General features: G+C 59.0%; 2 protein-coding genes across 3 annotated transcripts in view; one reads left to right on the forward strand and one right to left on the reverse strand.

Moving 5' to 3' along the window:
• Window positions 1-296: 296 nt before the first annotated feature.
• G6PD (glucose-6-phosphate dehydrogenase) lies at window positions 297-18669 on the reverse strand. Of its 2 annotated transcripts, XM_039713318.1 has the most exons (13): window positions 18602-18669; window positions 17920-18068; window positions 13828-13865; window positions 10295-10403; window positions 8246-8463; window positions 7482-7637; window positions 6847-6972; window positions 6666-6759; window positions 5911-6097; window positions 2974-3209; window positions 2002-2078; window positions 1071-1163; window positions 297-662 (listed from the first exon to the last, which is right to left on the reverse strand). In XM_039713318.1, the coding sequence occupies exons 1-13, from the start codon at window positions 18654-18656 to the stop codon at window positions 560-562; spliced, it is 1641 nt and encodes a 546-aa protein (XP_039569252.1). In that variant the 5' UTR covers window positions 18657-18669; the 3' UTR covers window positions 297-559. The 2 variants fall into 2 exon arrangements, with proteins under 2 accessions (XP_039569252.1, XP_039569251.1); XM_039713317.1 differs by lacking the exons at window positions 17920-18068; window positions 18602-18669 and adding an exon at window positions 16519-16723.
• Window positions 18670-18861: 192 nt separating this feature from the next.
• IKBKG (inhibitor of nuclear factor kappa B kinase regulatory subunit gamma) overlaps window positions 18862-21486 on the forward strand; it is a 12130-nt gene continuing 9505 nt past the window's right edge. Inside the window, exons 1-2 of the mRNA XM_039713313.1 lie at window positions 18862-19087; window positions 20841-21474. Of these exons, the coding sequence (XP_039569247.1) occupies window positions 18973-19087; window positions 20841-21474 (749 nt within the window). The 5' untranslated portion in view covers window positions 18862-18972. The remainder of the gene's footprint in view (window positions 19088-20840; window positions 21475-21486) is intronic.

Consider the following 21486-nt stretch of genomic DNA (forward strand, 5'->3'; position numbering starts at 1 on the left):
AATGGCAATGCTTCCTCATTAGTATAAACCCCACCTTCTCATTAGCATAAACCCCATTTTCTCATTAGCATAAACCCCGCTCATGCGCCTTCACCCCCCCTCCATGGGGATTGTGCCCCACAAGTGCCACAGGTCCTGATCCCACAAGTGTTGGTGTTCTGCCCCCCAAGTGTTGAGGTTCTGCCCCACAAGTGTTGGGGTTCTGCCCCCCAAGTGTTGGGGTTCTGCCCCATAAGTGCCATAGGGGGGATCTGCCCAGTAAGTGCCTGGGGGCAATTAGAAGGTGCTGGTGATAATTAATTAGCCAAAAGGTGGATTTAATTGGTCCTGGTTAATAGCACGTTAATTGATTAATTGATTAGCATTAATCATTAATTGCTCCCATGGGGGGGAGGGATAATGAGGGGGTAATTAAGCTTTGGGGACTTGATTGTGGGAGGGGGAGCTTTGGTCCCAGCTGCAGGGGTTGGGGGGCCCAGGGATGGGGCATGGGGGGTCCCATCGGGCACCAACCCCCAGCCCAGAGCCCTGGAGTGTTTTTGGGGGGTCCGACCATGGGTCAGGGGTGGGGGTCGGGCCCGGGGGGGGGCACCCACCGGTAGGTGCCCTCGTACAGGAACCCCACCCGCCGCAGGAGCTCGTCCGCCTCGGGGGGGCCCCGGCTGGGAAAGGGGGAGACCCGGGGTCAGGGAGAGCCCCAGGACCCCCCAGTCCCCAACGGGACCCCCCAAATCCTCAGTGAGCCCCCAGGACCTCCCAAATCCCAAACGGAACCTCCCAAATCCCCAATGAGACTCCCCCACCCAGTCCTCAATGAGACCCCCAGCACCCCCCCAAGCCCCTGGGACAATGCAAATCCCCAGTGGGACTCGTGGGACCCCCAGATCCCCAACAGGACCCCCGGGACCAGCCCCTCCCCATCAGGTGTGCCCAGGTGCCCCCCAGACCTCCAAATTCCTGCACCAGGTATCCCCCCCCATTCTCCCCTCAGCCCCCCCAGGCCTCCCCAAACCACTTCATATCTCCCCTCAGGTGCCCCCCCCAGGTGCCCCCCAGGTGTGCCCCCTCACCTGCCGTAGGGGTAGGGGATGGGGGGCTCGCGGCGCTGCTCAATCTGGTGCAGCAGGGGGGTGAAGATGCGCCAGGCCTCACGCAGCTCGTCACTGGGGGGAGAGGAGTCACCCCAAAACTGACTCAGGGGACCTCAAAACTCCCCCAGACCCCATCTGGGCTCACCTGAGCCCTCCCCAGGCTCACCTGGGCAACCCCAGAGCACACCTGGGTCCCCAAACTGGTCCCATCTTCTCCTCCAAACTGGTCCCACCTGTCCCCTCAAACTCACCTGACCCCTTTTTCCCCCACCCCTAAACTGGTCCCATCGTCCCTCTTACACTGGTACTCCCTGCCCAGAGTCACCTGCATCCCCAAACTGGTCCCATCTTCCCTCCCAAACTGGCCTCACCTGTCCTCCCCATGTCCTACCTGCCTCCGATCAAACCAGTCCAATCTGCCCCTCCAAACTGGTCCCATCTTCCCCCCTCAAAATCCTGCCTGCCACCCCCCTGACCTGGCCTCACCTGCCCCATGCAAATCCCATCCCTCCCCCAGACTGGTTCCACCTGTCCCCCTAAACTGGACTCACCTGTCCCTCCATGTCCCACCTGTCCTTCCCAGACTCTTCAGCTCCCCCAAACTGATCCTACGTGTACTGCCACCCCACCCCCCTACTCTCATCTGTCACCTATGTCCCACCTGTCCCCACCATGTCTCACCTGTCCCCAGGTGTCACCTACCTGTCCCTGTGTCCCACCTGTCCCCACATCCCACCTATGCTCTCCCATCTATGTCACACCTGTCCCCAGGTAACACCTGTCCCTCTATCCCACCTATCTTCTGTCCCACCTGTCACCAGTCTCTGTGTCCCACCTGTCCCACGTGTCCCCACATCCCACTGTCCTCACCATGTCCCCCTGTCCCCAGGTGTCACCTGTCCCCTCTCACCTGCGCACAAAGTGCATTTGGTTCCCGCAGATGACATCCAGCAGCAGCCGCTCGTAGGCGTCGGGCAGCTTCACGTCCTGGGGGGCACCAGGGTGGTCTGGGGGGGTCTGGGGGCACCCCCAGGTGTGGGGGGACACCTGGGCTTTGGGGGGACCCCAGGGTTTGAGGATTTTGGGGGCTCTTCTGGGTTTGAGGAGGCCCCAAGTATGTGGAGAACACCCGGGATTTGGGGGGACCCAGGTGGGATTTGGGGGAACCCAGGTGGGTTTTGGGGGGGCCCAGGGGGGTTTGGGAACAGACCCAGGTGGGTTTTGGGGACCTCCCCAGGTGTGGAGAATCTCTGAGGTGTGACATCTCCACCCCCAGTTTTGGGGTCTCAACGTTCCAATTTTGGTCTCAGAACTCCAATTTTGTGTCTCATTCTTGAGATTTCTGGGTTCCAGCCCCATTTCTGAGTCTGCAAACCCCATTTTTGGGTCTCAATGCTCCATTTTTGTGTCCCCATCCCCCTTTTTGGGTGCCAATGTTAAATTTTTGGGTCCCCAAACCCCATTTTTCTGTCCCCAAACCCCATTTTGAGTCTTGGTGCTCTATTTTCATGTCCCAAACTCCATTTTTGGGTCCCCAAACCATATTTTTGGGCCTCAGTCATTCATTTTTGTGTCCCCAAATCCCATTTCTGTGTCTCCAAATCCCATTTCGTGTCCCCAGTCCCATTTCCATGTGCCCAAACCCCATTTCTGGGTCTCAATGCTCCATTTTTGTGTCCCCAAACCCCATTTTTGGGTCTCAAATCCCATTCTTGGGTCTCAATGCTCCATTTTTGTGTCCCCAAACCCCATTTTTGGGTCTCAAATCCCATTCTTGGGTCTCAATGCTCCATTTTTGTGTCCCCAAACCCCATTTTTGGGTCTCAAACCCAATTTTTGGGTCTCAATGCTCCATTCCCATGTCCCTGCCCGTTCTGGGTACCTTGTAGCGGCTGCCGTAGGTGAGGTCGAGCTCGGACTCCTCGGGCCGCAGGAACATGCCGGGTTTCTTGGTGTTGAGTTTGGCGTAGACGGCCTCTCGCGGCTGCACCCGCACCACCAGCTCATTGCGCTTGCACTGCCGCGCGAAGATGTCCCCGGGCACCTCCCGGAACTGTAGCCGCACCTCGGCCTTGCGCTCGTTCAGCGCCTTCCCGCAGCGCAGCACAAACGGGACGCCTGGGGACAGGCGTTGGCATTGTCCCCATTGTCATCGTCAATGTCATCATTATCATCATCGACATCAACATCCCTCAACATCACTACCACCCATAGCCATCGTGTGCTTTCCTGCAGCGCAGCACGAATGGGACGCCTGGGGACAGGCAGCGGCGTTGTCACCATTGTCATCGTCAATGTCATCACTGTCATTGTCATCATCAACATCACCGTCATCAACATCCATCAACATCCATCAACATCATCACCATCCATGGCCATTCCAGCACCTTCCCGCAGCGCAGCACGAACGGGACGCCTGGGGACAGGCGTTGGCATTGTCACCATTGTCATCGTCAACCTCATCATTGTCATTGTCAACATCAACATCTATTAACATCATCACCACCCATGGCCATCGTGTGCTTTCCCGCAGCGCAGCACGAATAGGACACCTGGGGACACCAGCACTGTCATTGTCACCATTGTCATCATCAATATCAACGTTGTCATCATTGTCATTGTCATCATCAACACCATCATTGTCATCAACACCACCATCCACATCATCATCATCATCATCATCACTGTCATTATCAACATCATCACCATCCATCAACATCCACCACCATCCATTAACACCATCCCCATGCATCCCCAGCCCAGCATCACAGCACAAATGGGACGCCTGGGGACAGCGGCATTGACATTGTCAGCGTCAATATCATCGTTGTCATCATTGTCAACATCAACATCCACCAACATCATCACCATCCGTGGTCATCCCAGCGCCTTCCTGCAGCACAGCACAAACAGGAAGCCTGGAGACAGCGCCGTTGTTGGCATTATCAATGTCATCATTGTCATCATTGTCATCACTAACATCATTGTCATCAACATCACCATCCACATCATCATCCTCATTGTCATCATCGACATCATCATTGTTATCAACATCCATTCACATCATCATTGTCATCGTTGACATTGTCGTTGTCATCAATTCATCAACATCCATCCTCATCGATCCCCATCCATCACCAGCCCAGCAGCACAGCACAAATGGGATGCCTGGGGACAGCAGCATTGTTGGCATTGTCATCATCAATATCATCATCATCATTGTCATCACTAACATCATCATCATCAACATCCATCAATACCTATCCCCATCCATCAACATAATCCCCATCTATCACCAGCCCAGCAGCGCAGCATGAACGGGACACCTGGGGACAGTGGCATCGTTGGTACTGTCATTGTCAATATCATCATTGTCTTCATTGTCATTGTCATCACTAACATCATCGTCATCAAAATCCATCACCATCCATCACCATCCCAGGCGCCTTCCCACAGCACAAACGGGACGCCTGGGGACAGTGGCATTGTCATTGTCATCACTGTCACTGTCATCACTGTCACTGTCAGCATCAATATTATCAGCATCACCAACATCCATCAACATCACCATCCACATCATCATTGCCATTGTCATCATCAACATCATCATCAATATCCATCAACATAATCACCATCCATCACTATCCCAGTGTCTTCCCACAGCGCAGCATGGAGGAGACACCTGAGGTGTCCTCATGGTCATCTTTGTCATTGTCATCGCCAACATTGTCATTAACAACATCACCAATGTTATCAACACTGGTATCCTCAACACTGACATCATCTTCATCATCATCAGTCCCATCATCTTATCATCTATGCTGTCATCAGCACCAGCAGCATCACCAACATTGTCAACGTCATCAGTCATCGACGCACATCAACACGGCCGTCATCACCATCATCATCATCAATATCAGCAACATCATCATCATCACCAATGTCGTCATCAATCGTCACTATCATCATCATCAATATCCAGCAACATCATCATCATCACCAATGTCGTCATCAACATTGATGGACATCATCATAGTCATCATCACGCTTATCATCATCAGCATCCATCACCATCATCGCTATCAACACTATCATCATTGTCATAATCAACATCCATCAACATTGTCATCATCATCATCCATCACCATCAACAACACTGCCAACACTGTTATCATCCACATTGTCAACATCCATCAACATCACCACCAACAATCATCAGCATCCACCATCTTAATCAATGTCATCACCATCCAACAGCACTGTCATCATCATCAACATCCATGCACCAATATCATCATCATCACTGTCATCATCCACACCGTCAACATGCATCACCATCATCAACAACGTCACCACCAACACTGTCAAAGTCATCAACATCCATTAATGTTATCACCAGTGTCACCATCATCATCATCCATCAGTGTCATCACCACCCATCATCACCACCACCCATCCCCGTCCCAGCATGTTCCCGTAGTGCAGCACCAACGGCACAGCTGGGACACCATCAGCATTGTCACCACCACCAGCATCATCAGCACAGACATCACCATTGCTCATCATCTCCATCATCATTCCAACCACCACCATCATGGTCAACATGTCTGTCATGCTATGGTCATCAGTGTCACCATTGTGGCCATCACCATCATCAACATCATCTCCTGGCCACCATCATCATCACCACCATCAACAGCACCACTCCACAACCACCAGCATGAGCAGCAGCAGCACCATCTCCATGGCCACCACCACCATCATCATCACAGCCACAAATGTCATCACCATGGCAACCATCACCATCATCCCCTCTCACCGTCCCAGCGCTCGTTGGCCACGCGCAGCACAGCAGTGGCAAAGGTGGGCGTGGTGGAGCCAGGGGGCACTGTGGGGTCGTCCAGGTAGCCCTTCTGTGCCTCGGGGGGGCCATCAGGGTTGCCCACGTACTGGCCCAGCACTACGTCCTGCAGCTCCACCGGGCTGATGCACTTGAGCACCTTCACCTGGGGGACAGGTGAGGGACAGGTGAGGGACACCTGGTTATGGGGGCTCCGGTGAGACCATGGGGTGGGACTATTTGGGAACATGTTTATGGGGGCCCACCAGTAAGAACAGGCAATGGGATGGGGATGTGGGGGATGTGGTCTTTGGGGGTCATCAACAAGAAGGTGCTGATAGGATGTGGTCTGGGACATGGCCACAGGAGTTGTGGCATTGGGGTCGCTGCTGGAAAAAAGATGACAGGACATGGTTGGGGACATGGTCAGTGACAATATGGCCAGGGGAAATGTGGTTTTGGGGGGCCACCATCAATAACAGGGTGATGGAACAAAGTTGAGGATGTGGCCATGGGGGAGGTAGCTTTGGGGGCCACCATCAAGAACATGGTGGTGGGACACAATTGGGGTGGGGGGATGTGGCCATAGGGACACACAACCCTGGGGCCACCTGGGAATGGTTCCTGTGGCCGTGACCATGATGCGAGCATCAGGGACATAAAGTTCAGTGACCAGTGTGGTGTCAGGGAGTGGTGACAATGTAGTGACACCCCAGTGTCCCTGCTGTCCCCACCTTCTCGTCACGGACATCGTCGGGGTTGGTGGATGCTGGCTTCTCCATGGCCACGAGGCAGAGCAGCTGCAGAAGGTGGTTCTGCATCACGTCCCTGCGGGGAGCCGGTGCTGCCACGGAGTTGGGGGACACGGGGGGACGTGGAGGGGACACGGGGACACCACAGGACGTCCATCCTCACCGGATGATGCCGAAGTCGTCGAAGTAGCCGCCGCGGCCCTCGGTGCCGAAGGGCTCCTTGAAGGTGAGCACCACGCAGGCAACGTTGTCACGGTTCCAGATGGGCCCGAAGATGCGGTTGCCAAACCTGGGGTGGGTGAGGGGTGGGTGAGGAGTGCTGTGTGTGTCGCCTCCCATGTCCCCTGCCATGTCCCCTGCCACATCCCTGTCCCCAGCGCACCGCAGCACCATGAGGCTCTGCACCATCTCCTTGCCCAGGTAGTGGTCCATGCGGTAGATCTGCTCCTCGCGGAACAGGAGTGTCCCCGTGTCCCCTCCCTGTCCCCGTGTCCCCTGCCACGTTCCTGTCCCCAGCGCACCGCAGCACCATGAGGCTCTGCACCATCTCCTTGCCCAGGTAGTGGTCCATGCGGTAGATCTGCTCCTCATGGAACAGGTGTGTCCCCTGTCCCCTCCCTGTCCCGGTGTCCCCTGCCACATCCCTGTCCCCAGCGCACCGCAGCACCATGAGGCTCTGCACCATCTCCTTGCCCAGGTAGTGGTCCATGCGGTAGATCTGCTCCTCATGGAACAGATGTGTCCCCATGTCCCCTCCCTGTCCCCGTGTCCCCTGCCACGTCCCTGTCCCCAGCGCACCGCAGCACCATGAGGCTCTGCACCATCTCCTTGCCCAGGTAGTGGTCCATGCGGTAGATCTGCTCCTCGCGGAACAGCGCGCTCAGGTGCGCCGACAGCTCCTCCGACGAGCCCAGGTCCCGCCCAAACGGCTTCTCCACGATCACACGGTTCCACCTGGGGACAGGGACACAGGGACGTGAGGGCAGGGATGGGGGGACATGGGGGAATATGGAGACTTGACAGACATGGACATAGGGAACATGCAGAGGGACAGGGAACACAGAACATATGGGGACACAAGGAACACGGGGAACATGGGGACACACAGGATGTAAGGAATGTAGGGACATGGGGAACACAAGGACACAGGGGACACACGGGCACACAGGGACACATGGGGACATGGGGGGACATCAGGATACACAGGGATACACAGTGGCACGCAGGGGTACAGAAGGTGTGGGGCTACACGAGAGCACAAGGACACAAGGGACATGGGGACACACAAGAATACACAAGAAGCATGGGGACACAGGGGACATGAGATATGGGGAACATGGGAATGTGCAGGGACACGGGGGGACACGGTCCCCATGTCCCCATTCACCCCTGGCCCATGCACAGAGCCCTCTGGTGCTGGGTCACAGGTGTGTCCCTGTATCCCCACTCTCCCCTGTCCCTCAGGTGCTGTCCCAGGTGTGTCCCCGTGTCCCCACTCACCCCTGGCCCATGCACAGAGCCCTCAGGTGCTGTCCCAGCTGTGTCCCCGTGTCCCCACTCACCCCTGGCCCATGCACAGAGCCCTCAGGTGCTGGGTCACAGGTGTGTACACGCTGGGGGGCAGGGCCAGGTAGAAGAGCCGGTGGGCGCGGTCGCCCCCGGGCAGCCCCCGCAGGTGAGCGTCCAGCGCCCGGAACGAGGCCTCGTCCGCGTACTGACCCCGCACGAAGCTCTGCAGGGACAGGAACGTGGCCAGGCGCGGCTCGTCCTCAGGGGGCACCTGTGGGGACACACGGGGACGGGTGAGACAAAGACGAGGGGCAAGTGAGATAGGGACAGGTGAGACAGGAACGGGGGAGACAGGACGGGTGAGACAGTGAGACAGGAACGGGTGAGACAGGGACGGGTGAGACAAAGACGAGGGACAAGTGAGATAGGGACAGGTGAGACGGGGACAGGGGACACGTGAGACAAGGACAGGGGACAAGTGAGATAGGGGCAGGGGACAAGTGAGATAGAGGCAGGGGAGACAGGGACAGGTGAGACAGGGACAAGAACATGGCCAGGCGTGGCTCGTCTTCAGGGGTCACCTGTGGGGACACACAGGGACGGGTGAGACAGGGACAGGGGACAGGTGAGACAGGGACGGGTGAGACGGGGACAGGGGACAAGTGAGATAGGGGTAGGTGAGACAGGGACAGGTGAGACAGGGACGGGGGACAGGTGACATAGCGGCAGGTGAGACAGAGACAAGAACGTGGCCAGGTGAGGCCCGTCCTCAGAGATCACCTGTGGGGACACACAGGGACAGGTGAGACAGGGACAGGTAAGATAAGGACAGGGGACAGGGGAGACAGGGACAGGTGAGACAGGGACAGGGAACAGATGAGATAGGGACCGGTGAGATGGGGACAGGAACACGGCCAGGCAAGGCCTGTCCTCAGGGGTCACCTGTGGGGACACACGGGGATGGGTGAGACAGGGACAGGTGAGATGGGGACAGGTGAGACAGGGACAGGTGAGACAGGTGAGATAGGGACAGGGGACAGGTGAGACAGGGACAGGTGAGATGGGGACAGGTGAGGCGGGGACAGGTGAGACGGGGACAGGTGAGATGGGGACAAGTGAGACAGGAACAGGTGAGACAGGTGAGATAGGGACAGATGGGACAGGGACAGGTGAGACAGGGACACAGAGTGCCCCTACGGGATTATCTGTGACAGGCAGGGACAGGTGAGGGGACACAGGAACACAAGGCCAGGCAGAGCCTGTCCTTGGGGGGTCACCTGGGGACAGATGGGGCCAAGGAAGGTTCAGGTGAGGTCAGGAGGGGACAGCACTGTCACCTTGAGGTAGGGCAGGGTCTGCTCCCGGATGAGCTCCACGGTGAGGGGCGAGCGGGCAAAGCCAACGACGCGCGTGGCATCGGGGAGGAGCCCGTCCGGGGACGGGGGACACGTGAGACAAGGACAGGGGACAAGTGAGATAGGGGCAGGGGACAAGTGAGATAGAGGCAGGTGAGACAGGGACAGGTGAGACAGGGACGGGGGACAGGTGACATAGCGGCAGGTGAGACAGAGACAAGAACGTGGCCAGGTGAGGCCCGTCCTCAGAGATCACCTGTGGGGACACACAGGGACAGGTGAGACAGGGACAGGTAAGATAAGGACAGGGGACAGGGGAGACAGGGACAGGTGAGACAGGGACAGGGAACAGATGAGATAGGGACCGGTGAGATGGGGACAGGAACACGGCCAGGCAAGGCCTGTCCTCAGGGGTCACCTGTGGGGACACACAGGGATGGGTGAGACAGGGACAGGTGAGATGGGGACAGGTGAGACGGGGACAGGTGAGACGGGGACAGGTGAGATGGGGACAAGTGAGACAGGAACAGGTGAGACAGGTGAGATAGGGACAGATGGGACAGGGACAGGTGAGACAGGGACACAGAGTGCCCCTACGGGATTATCTGTGACAGGCAGGGACAGGTGAGGGGACACAGGAACACAAGGCCAGGCAGAGCCTGTCCTTGGGGGGTCACCTGGGGACAGATGGGGCCAAGGAAGGTTCAGGTGAGGTCAGGAGGGGACAGGAGGGGACAGCACTGTCACCTTGAGGTAGGGCAGGGTCTGCTCCCGGATGAGCTCCACGGTGAGGGGCGAGCGGGCAAAGCCAACGACGCGCGTGGCATCGGGGAGGAGCCCGTCCCGGAACAGCCACCTGGGAAAGGGACAGTGCTGTCACCTGTGTCCCCAAACCCCCCCAGGGACACCGGCATCAGGGAGGAGCCCATCCCAGAACAGCCACCTGGGAAAGGGACAGTGCTGTCACCTGTGCCAGTATCTGTGTCCCCAAACCCCCCCAGGGACACCGGCATCAGGGAGGAGCCCATCCCAGAACAGCCACCTGGGAAAGGGACAGTGCTGTCACCTGTGCCACCCAAGCCACTATCTATGTCCCCAAACCCCCCCAGGGACACCGGCATCAGGGGGTGCCTGTCCCAGAAGAGCCACCTGGGGGACAGTGCTGTCACCTGTATCACCAAGCCCCTGGGGGCACCACCAGCATTGTCACCACCCCACTCTGGGGACAGCAGGGTAAGGTGACACCAGTGTCACCAACCCTCTCTCAGGACGGTGACACTGTCCCCGTGACACCCTGGGAGAGGTAACAAAGGGACAGGTGACACAGAGGGGACAGAAGCAGCAAAGGAACTGGGACACCGGGTCATACTGTGGACGCTGGTGCCAGCTGGTGACACAAGTAGCCCTGGAGACAGCAGGGACACACAGCTGTGGTGACACTGGGGACAGAGCAGACAATGGCAGCACTGCTGGCTGGTGGCCCTGGAGACAGCACTGAGTGACATTGGTGGCCCTGGGGACAGCAGCGACCCCAGAGTGGCCCTGGCAATGTGGGGACAGCAGGGACTTCATTGGCTCTGAGGCCCCAGTGACCCTGGGTGACAATGGGGACACCTGGGGACAGGTGGTGACATTGGTGGCCCAAGGGTCATTGGTGAACCTGGTTGCCTGGGTGGCTGTGGGGACATTGGTGACCCTGGTGTCAGGTGGAACTCAGGTGGCCTTGTCACACCATTATTCCTATTGTCCCTTCAGTGTCCCTACTGTCACCAGGTGTCCCTGTTGTCCCCAGGTGTCACCTCAGTGTCCCTGCTGTCCCCAGGTGTCATCATTGTCCCCTCTGTGTCCCCGTTGTCCCCAGGTGTCCCTGCTGTTGCCTCAGTGTTGCCTCAGTGTCCCTGCTGTCCCCAAGTGTCCCCATTGTTACCTCAGTGTCCCCAGGTGTCCCTGCTGTCCCCAGGTGTCATCATTGTCTCCAGGTGTCCCTAATGTCCCCTCAGTGTCCCCAGGTGCCCCCTCAGTGTCCCCAGGTGTTCCTGCTGTCGCCTCAGTGTCCCTGCTGTCCCCAGGTGTCATCATTGTCCCCTCTGTGTCCCCGTTGTCCCCAGGTGTCCCTGCTGTTGCCTCAGTGTTGCCTCAGTGTCCCTGCTGTCCCCAAGTGTCCCCATTGTTACCTCAGTGTCCCCAGGTGTCCCTGCTGTCCCCAGGTGTCATCATTGTCTCCAGGTGTCCCTAATGTCCCCTCAGTGTCCCCAGGTGCCCCCTCAGTGTCCCCAGGTGTTCCTGCTGTCGCCTCAGTGTCCCTGCTGTCCCCAGGTGTCCCCATTGTCCCCTCTGTGTCCCCATTGTCCCCTCTGTGTCCCCATTGTCCCCAGGTGTCCCCGCTGTCCCCAGGTGTCCCCGCTGTCCCCAGGTGTCCCCGTACCAGATCGTGGGGTAAATCTTCTTCCTGGCCAGGTCGCCCTGTGGGGGAGGGGTCCTCAGGGGTGGGGGAGGGGACGGGGCCGCACCCGGTGCTGGCCTCGCCCCTCCTCCACCCCCTGGAATGTGCTGAGTCAGCGCCGCCGCCCCTCCCCCCCGTGTTCAATGGGAGGTGTTGGGTAACGGGGTGGGGGAGGGGCGGAGGAGGAAGTTGGGGTGCGGGTGGGGGAGGGGCGGCCCCACCCCGGCCCCGAGGGGTGACCTGGGGGCCACTCGCCCTGGCCCACCCTGACCACCCAACCTAAAAATTTCCAAATTTTGTTGGATTTCTCCAAAACTACAGTGCTCAGAAGCCAGATCCCAGCTCGGCATTATAGCCCCACGGTGAGGGGCGAGCGGGCAAAGCCAACGACGCGCGTGGCATCGGGGAGGAGCCCGTCCCGGAACAGCCACCTGGGAAAGGGACAGTGCTGTCACCTGTGTCCCCAAACCCCCCCAGGGACACCGGCATCGGGGAGGAGCCCATCCCAGAACAGCCACCTGGGAAAGGGACAGTGCTGTCACCTGTGCCAGTATCTGTGTCCCCAAACCCCCCCAGGGACACTGGCATTGGGGGGTGCCTGTCCCAGAAGAGCCACCTGGGGGACAGTGCTGTCACCTGTGCCACCTGTGCCACTATCTATGTCCCCAAACCCCCCCAGGGACACCGGCATTGGGGGGTGCCTGTCCCAGAAGAGCCACCTGGGGGACAGTGCTGTCACCTGTATCACCAAGCCCCTGGGGGCACCACCAGCATTGTCACCACCCCACTCTGGGGACAGCAGGGTAAGGTGACACCAGTGTCACCAACCCTCTCTCAGGACGGTGACACTGTCCCCGTGACACCCTGGGAGAGGTAACAAAGGGACAGGTGACACAGAGGGGACAGAAGCAGCAAAGGAACTGGAACACCGGGTCATACTGGGGACGCTGGTGCCAGCTGGTGACACAAGTAGCCCTGGAGACAGCAGGGACACACAGCTGTGGTGACACTGGGGACAGAGCAGACAATGGCAGCACTGCTGGCTGGTGGCCCTGGAGACAGCACTGAGTGACATTGGTAGCCCTGGGGACAGCAGCGACCCCAGAGTGGCCCTGGCAATGTGGGGACTTCATTGGCTCTGAGGCCCCAGTGACCCTGGGTGACAATGGGGACACCTGGGGACAGGTGGGGACATTGGTGGCCCAAGGGTCATTGGTGAACCTGGTTGCCTGGGTGGCTGTGGGGACATTGGTGACCCTGGTGTCAGGTGGAACTCAGGTGGCCTTGTCACACCATTATTCCTATTGTCCCTTCAGTGTCCCTACTGTCACCAGGTGTCCCTGTTGTCCCCAGGTGTCACCTCAGTGTCCCTGCTGTCCCCAGGTGTCATCATTGTCCCCTCTGTGTCCCCGTTGTCCCCAGGTGTCCCTGCTGTTGCCTCAGTGTTGCCTCAGTGTCCCTGCTGTCCCCAAGTGTCCCCATTGTTACCTCAGTGTCCCCAGGTGTCCCTGCTGTCCCCAGGTGTCATCATTGTCCCCTCTGTGTCCCCGTTGTCCCCAGGTGTCCCTGCTGTTGCCTCAGTGTTGCCTCAGTGTCCCTGCTGTCCCCAAGTGTCCCCATTGTTACCTCAGTGTCCCCAGGTGTCCCTGCTGTCCCCAGGTGTCATCATTGTCTCCAGGTGTCCCTAATGTCCCCTCAGTGTCCCCAGGTGCCCCCTCAGTGTCCCCAGGTGTTCCTGCTGTCGCCTCAGTGTCCCTGCTGTCCCCAGGTGTTCCCGCTGTCCCCAGGTGTCCCCGCTGTCCCCAGGTGTCCCCGCTGTCCCCAGGTGTCCGCGTACCAGATCGTGGGGTAAATCTTCTTCCTGGCCAGGTCGCCCTGTGGGGGAGGGGTCCTCAGGGGTGGGGGAGGGGACGGGGCCGCACCCGGTGCTGGCCTCGCCCCTCCTCCACCCCCTGGAATGTGCTGAGTCAGCGCCGCCGCCCCTCCCCCCCGTGTTCAATGGGAGGTGTTGGGTAACGGGGTGGGGGAGGGGCGGAGGAGGAAGTTGGGGTGCGGGTGGGGGAGGGGCGGCCCCACCCCGGCCCCGAGGGGTGACCTGGGGGCCACTCGCCCTGGCCCACCCTGACCACCCAACCTAAAAATTTCCAAATTTTGTTGGATTTCTCCAAAACTACAGTGCTCAGAAGCCAGATCCCAGCTCGGCATTATAGCCCCATTGAAGTCTTGTAGATGGCAATGCAAGTATGTAAAAAGCTAGTGCTTTCCATCTCGCATTTTGTGTTGCTGGGCACACCATAAATGTCTGTTTACTTTGGGGTTCAGGAGTTCTGGGTTACCTGAGGTGTGTGATGTGCCTGCAGGTGCCTCTTTGTAATGGTGTGATTAGCTTCATAGTTTTCCTTTGAAAAGAAAAGGCTGAGACTCTTCTTATGTTCAGCCTAGTGAATTTATACCAATATCTTATTGAAACAGTGAATGCATTGCAGCAGTTAAATCACTATGTTGATCAGGATAGATCAGTGCCTTGGGTGGAAGATGAGCCCAGGTCATTGACTCCTCAGTAGTTTATGCACAGTGCTGGTATGTTAACAAAGAGCTTGTGATTGCTATAGTCACCCAAATCATGTATAACCACATGGTTAAAAGAAATAAGAGGTCAAGATTTTCTGGCAGCAGCCTCTGGAAGGAGCAGAGCTGAGATCTGCGATTTGCTTGCAAGAGCTTTATTTGTCTGTAGTGAAGAGATTTATTTAAATCTCATGAAAGTGGAATGTGCTGCAGTTTTGCCCTTCCCACTCTGAGGGTTAAATTTGCATTTCCTTCGATGTCTTTCCAGCTAACATGAAAATAACTTCCATGTGTCACTTCTCTCCTTAAAAATAGTTGGAGTTCCTTCAAAATTATGTTTGGTATTCAGAAAATACCCCCAAACTGCAATTATCCCCACGTACTTGAATGTAGTTTTAATTTCTTTATTTCAGTGTTTTCTTGAGAACTGCAAGACCTATTCTGTTCTTTCTTCAGTGCTAAAAACATCAGTATGCCAATGTACAAGCATTGTCTTAAACTCCCAACACCTTTCTGAATTTTAATTTTAATAGGCTCTTTCATGTTTCTGTTAATAGACTAAGAAACGAGGAGTGAGGTTCCTTTGTAGGGAGCACAGTGAAACTTGGTTTTTAGTATGTGTTGAGACCCGAGGACCCTCATCTCATGAGCGTGGTTTCTGACCACAATGACACATTAGTAACCAAGATGTCTCTGCCAGTGATATCATCAGGAACGTTTGGCAGAATGGCATAGAAGTTGCATTTCCATACTTTTTGTGAAGAGTTGTAGGAGAGGAGAGATTTGGACAGAGACAAATGCAGGAAAAATTGAGTCATTGCCTGTTCAGAGGCAGCCAACACTTGGCCAGTCCTCTAGTGCTGTCTGAACAGGGTGCTCTCAGTCCCCAGCCAAGCCTGCAGGAGCTATGGAGAGGAGACTGAGCTATGGAGAGGAGATATCAAGGGTGTGAACCAAATAGCCTCAGCTAGGCATGCAAGGGTTGACTGAAGGTGTGGCAGGGTCCTGCCTTGATGGGGAAGAATTGGAAGGGTTAGGAAGGGATATGAGAGGTTGGACAGGGGTGCTGTGTTGGTGTTGCTGGGGTCATGTAGGGTGTTGTGCAGGGATAATTAATAGTGCTGCCCATGGAAAAATTTGGGGGTTCTGATTACAACTGAGAGAAAGAGATGAGAAGAAAACAAGGGGGGCAGAGAATAGTTCTGTTTTCTTTTGTGATGAAGTGAGATTTCAGTGAAGGGTGCAAGATCACATTTAGGACCTTTAATATAGCTTTGCAGGCTCTTTCACCAAGAATGTTTTTGTTTCTTTGAAAATTTTTCTTGCAGCTCTCACTATTCCCCCATTTCCCCCTCGGATTTGCTTCCCCCTTTCTCCCCCTTCCGGCCCCCAATTTCCCAATTCCTTCATTCCCTCTTCCAGCCCCCCAATTCCCCCAAACCCCTCCATCCCTTCCCCAGCACCCCAATTCCCTTTTGCAGCCCTCCAATATACCCCAAACCCAAGATGTGGAATTACCCTGCAAAACAAACAGAAAAATATCCAGCTACAAGTCCAATTGTTCCCCCTCCAACTCCCCCACTTCCCCCCTAACCCCCTCCATTCCCTCCCCAATTCCTCCCCAAACCCCTTCATTCCCCCACAAACCCCTAATTTCTGCCCCTAACTCCCTTTGTTCCCCCTCCAACACCCCCAATTCCCCCCTAACCCCCTCCATTCCCTCTCCATCCCCTCAATCTCCCCCATTCCCCCTTCCAGTCTCCTTCAATTCCCTCCATACTCTTTTTTCTCCCTCTCCAGCCCCCCAATTCCCTTTTCCAGTCCCCCTCATTCCTCCCCAAACCCCTTCATTCCCCCCCAATTCCCCCCTAACCCCCTCCATTCCCTCTCCAGCCCCCCAGTTCCTCCCTAAACCCCTTCCTTCCCCCCCAGACCCCTTCCCCGGCCCGTCCCCACTCACGGAGGCGCCGAGGATGACGAGGACGTGCGGGTGGCCCTGCAGGAAGGCTCCGTCCCGGCTCAGCTCCTGCCGGAGCATCCCGCACACCTGCGAGCGGCTCAGCTCCCCCCCGGCGCCCGGCGCCTCCTCAGCTGGGCCCGGCATCGCTCCTGGGGGCCGGACCGGGCACTTGGGGGGCCGGATCGGGCACTTGGGGGGCAGGTTCGGGCGCTTGGGGGGCAGGTTCGGGCACCCCGGGCAGGATTCCGGGAGCAGAGGAACAGGTTTGGGCACCCCAGGGCAGGATTTGAGGGGTTGTGGGGCAGGAACAGGGACCTGGAGGGAGGGGTGGGCACCTGGGGGGCAGGGCTGGGGCAACTGAGGGGTGGGGTCGGGTACTTGGAGGGCAGGGCTGGCACTTGGGGGGCATGTTCAGGCACTTGGAGGGCGGGATTGGATACTTGGGGGGCAGGGCTGGGCACCCCAGGGCAGGATTTGAGGGGTTGTGGGGCAGGAGCGGGCACCTGGAGGGAGGGGTGGGCACCTGGGGGGCAGGGCTGGGGCATTTGGGGGTGGAATGGGGGACTTGGGGGGCAGGATAGAGCACTTGGTGGGCAGGGCTGGCACTTGGGGGGCAGGTTCAGGTACTTGGGGGCGGGATCGGGTTCTTTGAGGGCGGCATGGGGCACCCGGGGATTTCGAGGTTTTGGGGCGGGGTTGGGCACCTGCGGAGCGGGATTTCTCAACTGGGGGGCAGGGTAAGAAGCTGGGGGACGGGGCTGGGGTGTTTTGGGGCGGGCTCGGGCACCGGGGGGGGGGTTTGGAGCTGGGCCCTTTTCAATATACTTTCAACTTTAGCCAGGAGCTGTAATGTTACATTTCTGCAATAAGTCCTTTCTCAAATTTTTCATCTTGACTTAATACGACCTCTCTCTCAAATGGTTACTTGCAGCTGTCAGGATTAGGAGCACTGATCTGTTCTTGAGACAAAACATGAAGACACTTTCAGGACCTGATTTTCTCAGATTTTCTCTATTCTCACAGCTAAGCTGGCCGTGCTCAAACAACAACTTTTCTTCCAGTGACTCTGCTTTAGTACTGGAGCTCTAAGCCCTGCATTGAGCAGGGAGCCAGGAGAGCACTGAGGTAACTGAACTCCCTTCCCAAAACCTAAAACATCCCAAATCAGTTTGATTACAGCTTTGCTTGAAAGCTGCTAGGTCTCTCAGAGCCGAAAAGGTCCTGTTTTACAGATGGATTGTTCAAAATCCTTAGGGAAGGGAAAAAAATTAACAAGGAGGATAAAGGAGAAAACCACCATTGCAACCATCTCACCCCCTCCATTCCCTCTCCAGCCCCCCAGTTCCTCCCTAAACCCCTTCCTTCCCCCCCAGACCCCTTCCCCGGCCCGTCCCCACTCACGGAGGCGCCGAGGATGACGAGGACGTGCGGGTGGCCCTGCAGGAAGGCTCCGTCCCGGCTCAGCTCCTGCCGGAGCATCCCGCACACCTGCGAGCGGCTCAGCTCCCCCCCGGCGCCCGGCGCCTCCTCAGCTGGGCCCGGCATCGCTCCTGGGGGCCGGACCGGGCACTTGGGGGGCCGGATCGGGCACTTGGGGGGCAGGTTCGGGCGCTTGGGGGGCAGGTTCGGGCACCCCGGGCAGGATTCCGGGAGCAGAGGAACAGGTTTGGGCACCCCAGGGCAGGATTTGAGGGGTTGTGGGGCAGGAACAGGGACCTGGAGGGAGGGGTGGGCACCTAGGGGGCAGGGCTGGGGCAACTGAGGGGTGGGGTCGGGTACTTGGAGGGCAGGGCTGGCACTTGGGGGGCATGTTCAGGCACTTGGAGGGCGGGATTGGATACTTGGGGGGCAGGGCTGGGCACCCCAGGGCAGGATTTGAGGGGTTGTGGGGCAGGCACCAACCTTCCGCCCTGAAGCCCCCCACATCACCCCTCAGCTCCCTCCTGTTTCCCCCTGACGCTCCCCCCCCGGCCCCCATGGGTTCCCCGGGCCATCCCAGAGCCCGGATCCCCTCACGTTCCCCCGGGTTTCCCCGGTTTTCCCCATTTTTTCCCGGATTTCCCAATTTCCCGGTCCCCCGCACCTTCCCGCTCCGGCCGCGCTCGCGCCGCCTCCCCCACGCTCGCGCGGCTCCCCATCCCTTCACGGAGGCCACGCCCCCCACCGCGCCCTCACCCCTTACCCACCAATCACCGCCGAGCCTCTCCCCCCACCAACCAATCACCGCCGAGCGCGGGAGGGGCTACACCCGGAGGCGTAACCAATCAGCGCTCTCCGCCCTCAGCGTTGCTATGACGCCGCCGTGACATTTACCGAGGCGGAAGCGAAGCGGGGCACGGTGACGTCACGCGTTTCCGGCGGAAGCAGGAAGTAGCGGCGCCGCCGGGATCCCAAAAATCCCCGAATTGGGCCCAAAGGCGGCCCCGAGCGCGCCCGGGCCCGCGGGAGCCGCCGATGAGCGGCGGGCGCTGGCGGCGGCCCGCGGAGATGGTGCAGCCGGGGCCCGAGGCGGAGCCGGCGCTGGCGGAGGCGCTGCAGCGGCTGCGGGCGGAGAACCGCGAGCTGAGGGGTGAGAGCGGGCCGGGGACTGGGAGCAGCCCGGAGCCGGACTGGGAGCGCTGGGAGGAGCACGGGGGTGTCCCAGCGGTGTCCCCGTTGATGTCCCAATGTCCCCCTCCACGCCCCCGGGGCCCCAGGGCTCCCCGGTGCCCTCAGCGTCCCCAAGGTCCCTGGTCCCTAATGTCCCCAAGGTCCCCGATGTCCCCCCCAGCATCCCCACATCCCCGATGTCCCCAGCGTCTCCACCCCCAATGTCCCCAAGGTCCCCAGTGTCCCCAATGTCACCCCGATGTCCCCACAGTGTCACAATGGCCCCCCAATGTCCAGAGACCCAATGTCCCCAAGGTCCCCAAACCCCCCGATGTCCCCAATGGCCCCATGTCCCCAACCTGCCCAATGTCCCCTGAATGTGCCCAGTGTCCCAATGTCCCCAATGTCCCTGATGTCCCCTGCTCCCTACCAATGTCCCTGATGTACCCCATGCCCCCGATGTCCCTGATGTCCCCAGGGTCTCGATGTCCCCAAGCCTGTGCCCTGCTCATGTCCCCAGTGATGTCCCCGCTGCTGTCCCTGATGCTGTCCCCAATGCCCCCCGTGACCCCAATGTCCCAGTGTCCCAATGTCCCCAAGCTATCCCTGCTGATGTCCTTGATGCCCCCTGTCCTTGATGTCCCCAGTATCCCGATGTCCCCAATGTCCCCAATGTCCCCTGTCCCCAGGGGCCCTGTGTCACTGCACGCAGTCCCTGCTGATGTCCCCAATGTCCCCTGTCCCCAGGGGCCCTGTGTCACTGCACGCAGTCCCTGCTGATGTCCCCAATGTCCCCTGTCCCCAGGGGCCCTGTGTCACTGCACGCAGTCCCTGCTGATGTCCCCAATGTCCCCTGTCCCCAGGGGCCCTGTGTCACTGCACGCAGTCCCTGCTGATGTCCCCAATGTCCCCTGTCCCCAGGGGCCCTGTGTCACTGCACGCAGTCCCTGCTGATGTCCCCAATGTCCCCTGTCCCCAGGGGCCCTGTGTCACTGCACGCAGTCCCTGCTGATGTCCCCAATGTCCCCTGTCCCCAGGGGCCCTGTGTCACTGCACGCAGTCCCTGCTGATGTCCCCAATGTCCCCTGTCCCCAGGGGCCCTGTGTCACTGCACGCAGTCCCTGCTGATGTCCCCAATGTCCCCTGTCCCCAGGGGCCCTGTGTCACTGCACGCAGTCCCTGCTGATGTCCCCAATGTCCCCTGTCCCCAGGGGCCCTGTGTCACTGCACGCAGTCCCTGCTGATGTCCCCAATGTCCCCTGTCCCCAGGGGCCCTGTGTCACTGCACGCAGTCCCTGCTGATGTCCCCAATGTCCCCTGTCCCCAGGGGCCCTGTGTCACTGCACGCAGTCCCTGCTGATGTCCCCAATGTCCCCTGTCCCCAGGGGCCCTGTGTCACTGCACGCAGTCCCTGCTGATGTCCCCAATGTCCCCTGTCCCCAGGGGCCCTGTGTCACTGCACGCAGTCCCTGCTGATGTCCCCAATGTCCCCTGTCCCCAGGGGCCCTGTGTCACTGCACGCAGTCCCTGCTGATGTCCCCAATGTCCCCTGTCCCCAGGGGCCCTGTGTCACTGCACGCAGTCCCTGCTGATGTCCCCAATGTCCCCTGTCCCCAGGGGCCCTGTGTCACTGCACGCAGTCCCTGCTGATGTCCCCAATGTCCCCTGTCCCCAGGGGCCCTGTGTCACTGCACGCAGTCCCTGCTGATGTCCCCAATGTCCCCTGTCCCCAGGAGCCCTGTGTCACTGCACGCAGTCCCTGCGGCAGCGCCTGGAGGAGCTGCGCCTGCTGCAGCTGCAGCGCCGGGGGGAGCGGGAGCTGCTGCGGGGCCGCTGGGGCCAGGCCCGGGAGCTGGTGCTGCACCTGCGGGGACAGCGCGGGGACAGCCCTGGGGACAGCCACGGGGACAGCACCGGGGACAGCAACAGGGGCAGCAACGGTGACAGCAACGGTGACAGCAACGGTGACAGCAACAGGGGCAGCAACGGGGACAGCCCTGAGGACACCCCCGACACCCCCGGGCATGACAGGGACACCAAGGACACCCCCGGGGACATCAGGGACATCCCTGGGGACGCCAAGGACACCCCCAGGGACATCAGGGACACCCCTGAGGACACCAAGAACGCCCCCGGGGACATCAGGGATGCCCTCAGGGACGCCAAGGACACCCCCAGGGACATCAAGGACACCCCTGGGGACCTCAGGGACACGCTCAGGGAGTCTGGGGACATCTGCAGGAGCACCTCTGACACCAGCACCAAGGTATGTGTGGCCTCCCCCCCGCTGTGTCCCCCGCTCCGTGTCCCCTCTGTCCCCCCCGTGTCCCCCCACCCCTCCCACTGCACCCACCATGTCCCCTTTGTGTCCCCCAATGT

The sequence above is a fragment of the Passer montanus genome, unplaced genomic scaffold (genome assembly GCF_014805655.1).
Source record: "Passer montanus isolate IOZ18808 unplaced genomic scaffold, ASM1480565v1 scaffold281, whole genome shotgun sequence".
NCBI lineage: Eukaryota > Metazoa > Chordata > Aves > Passeriformes > Passeridae > Passer > Passer montanus.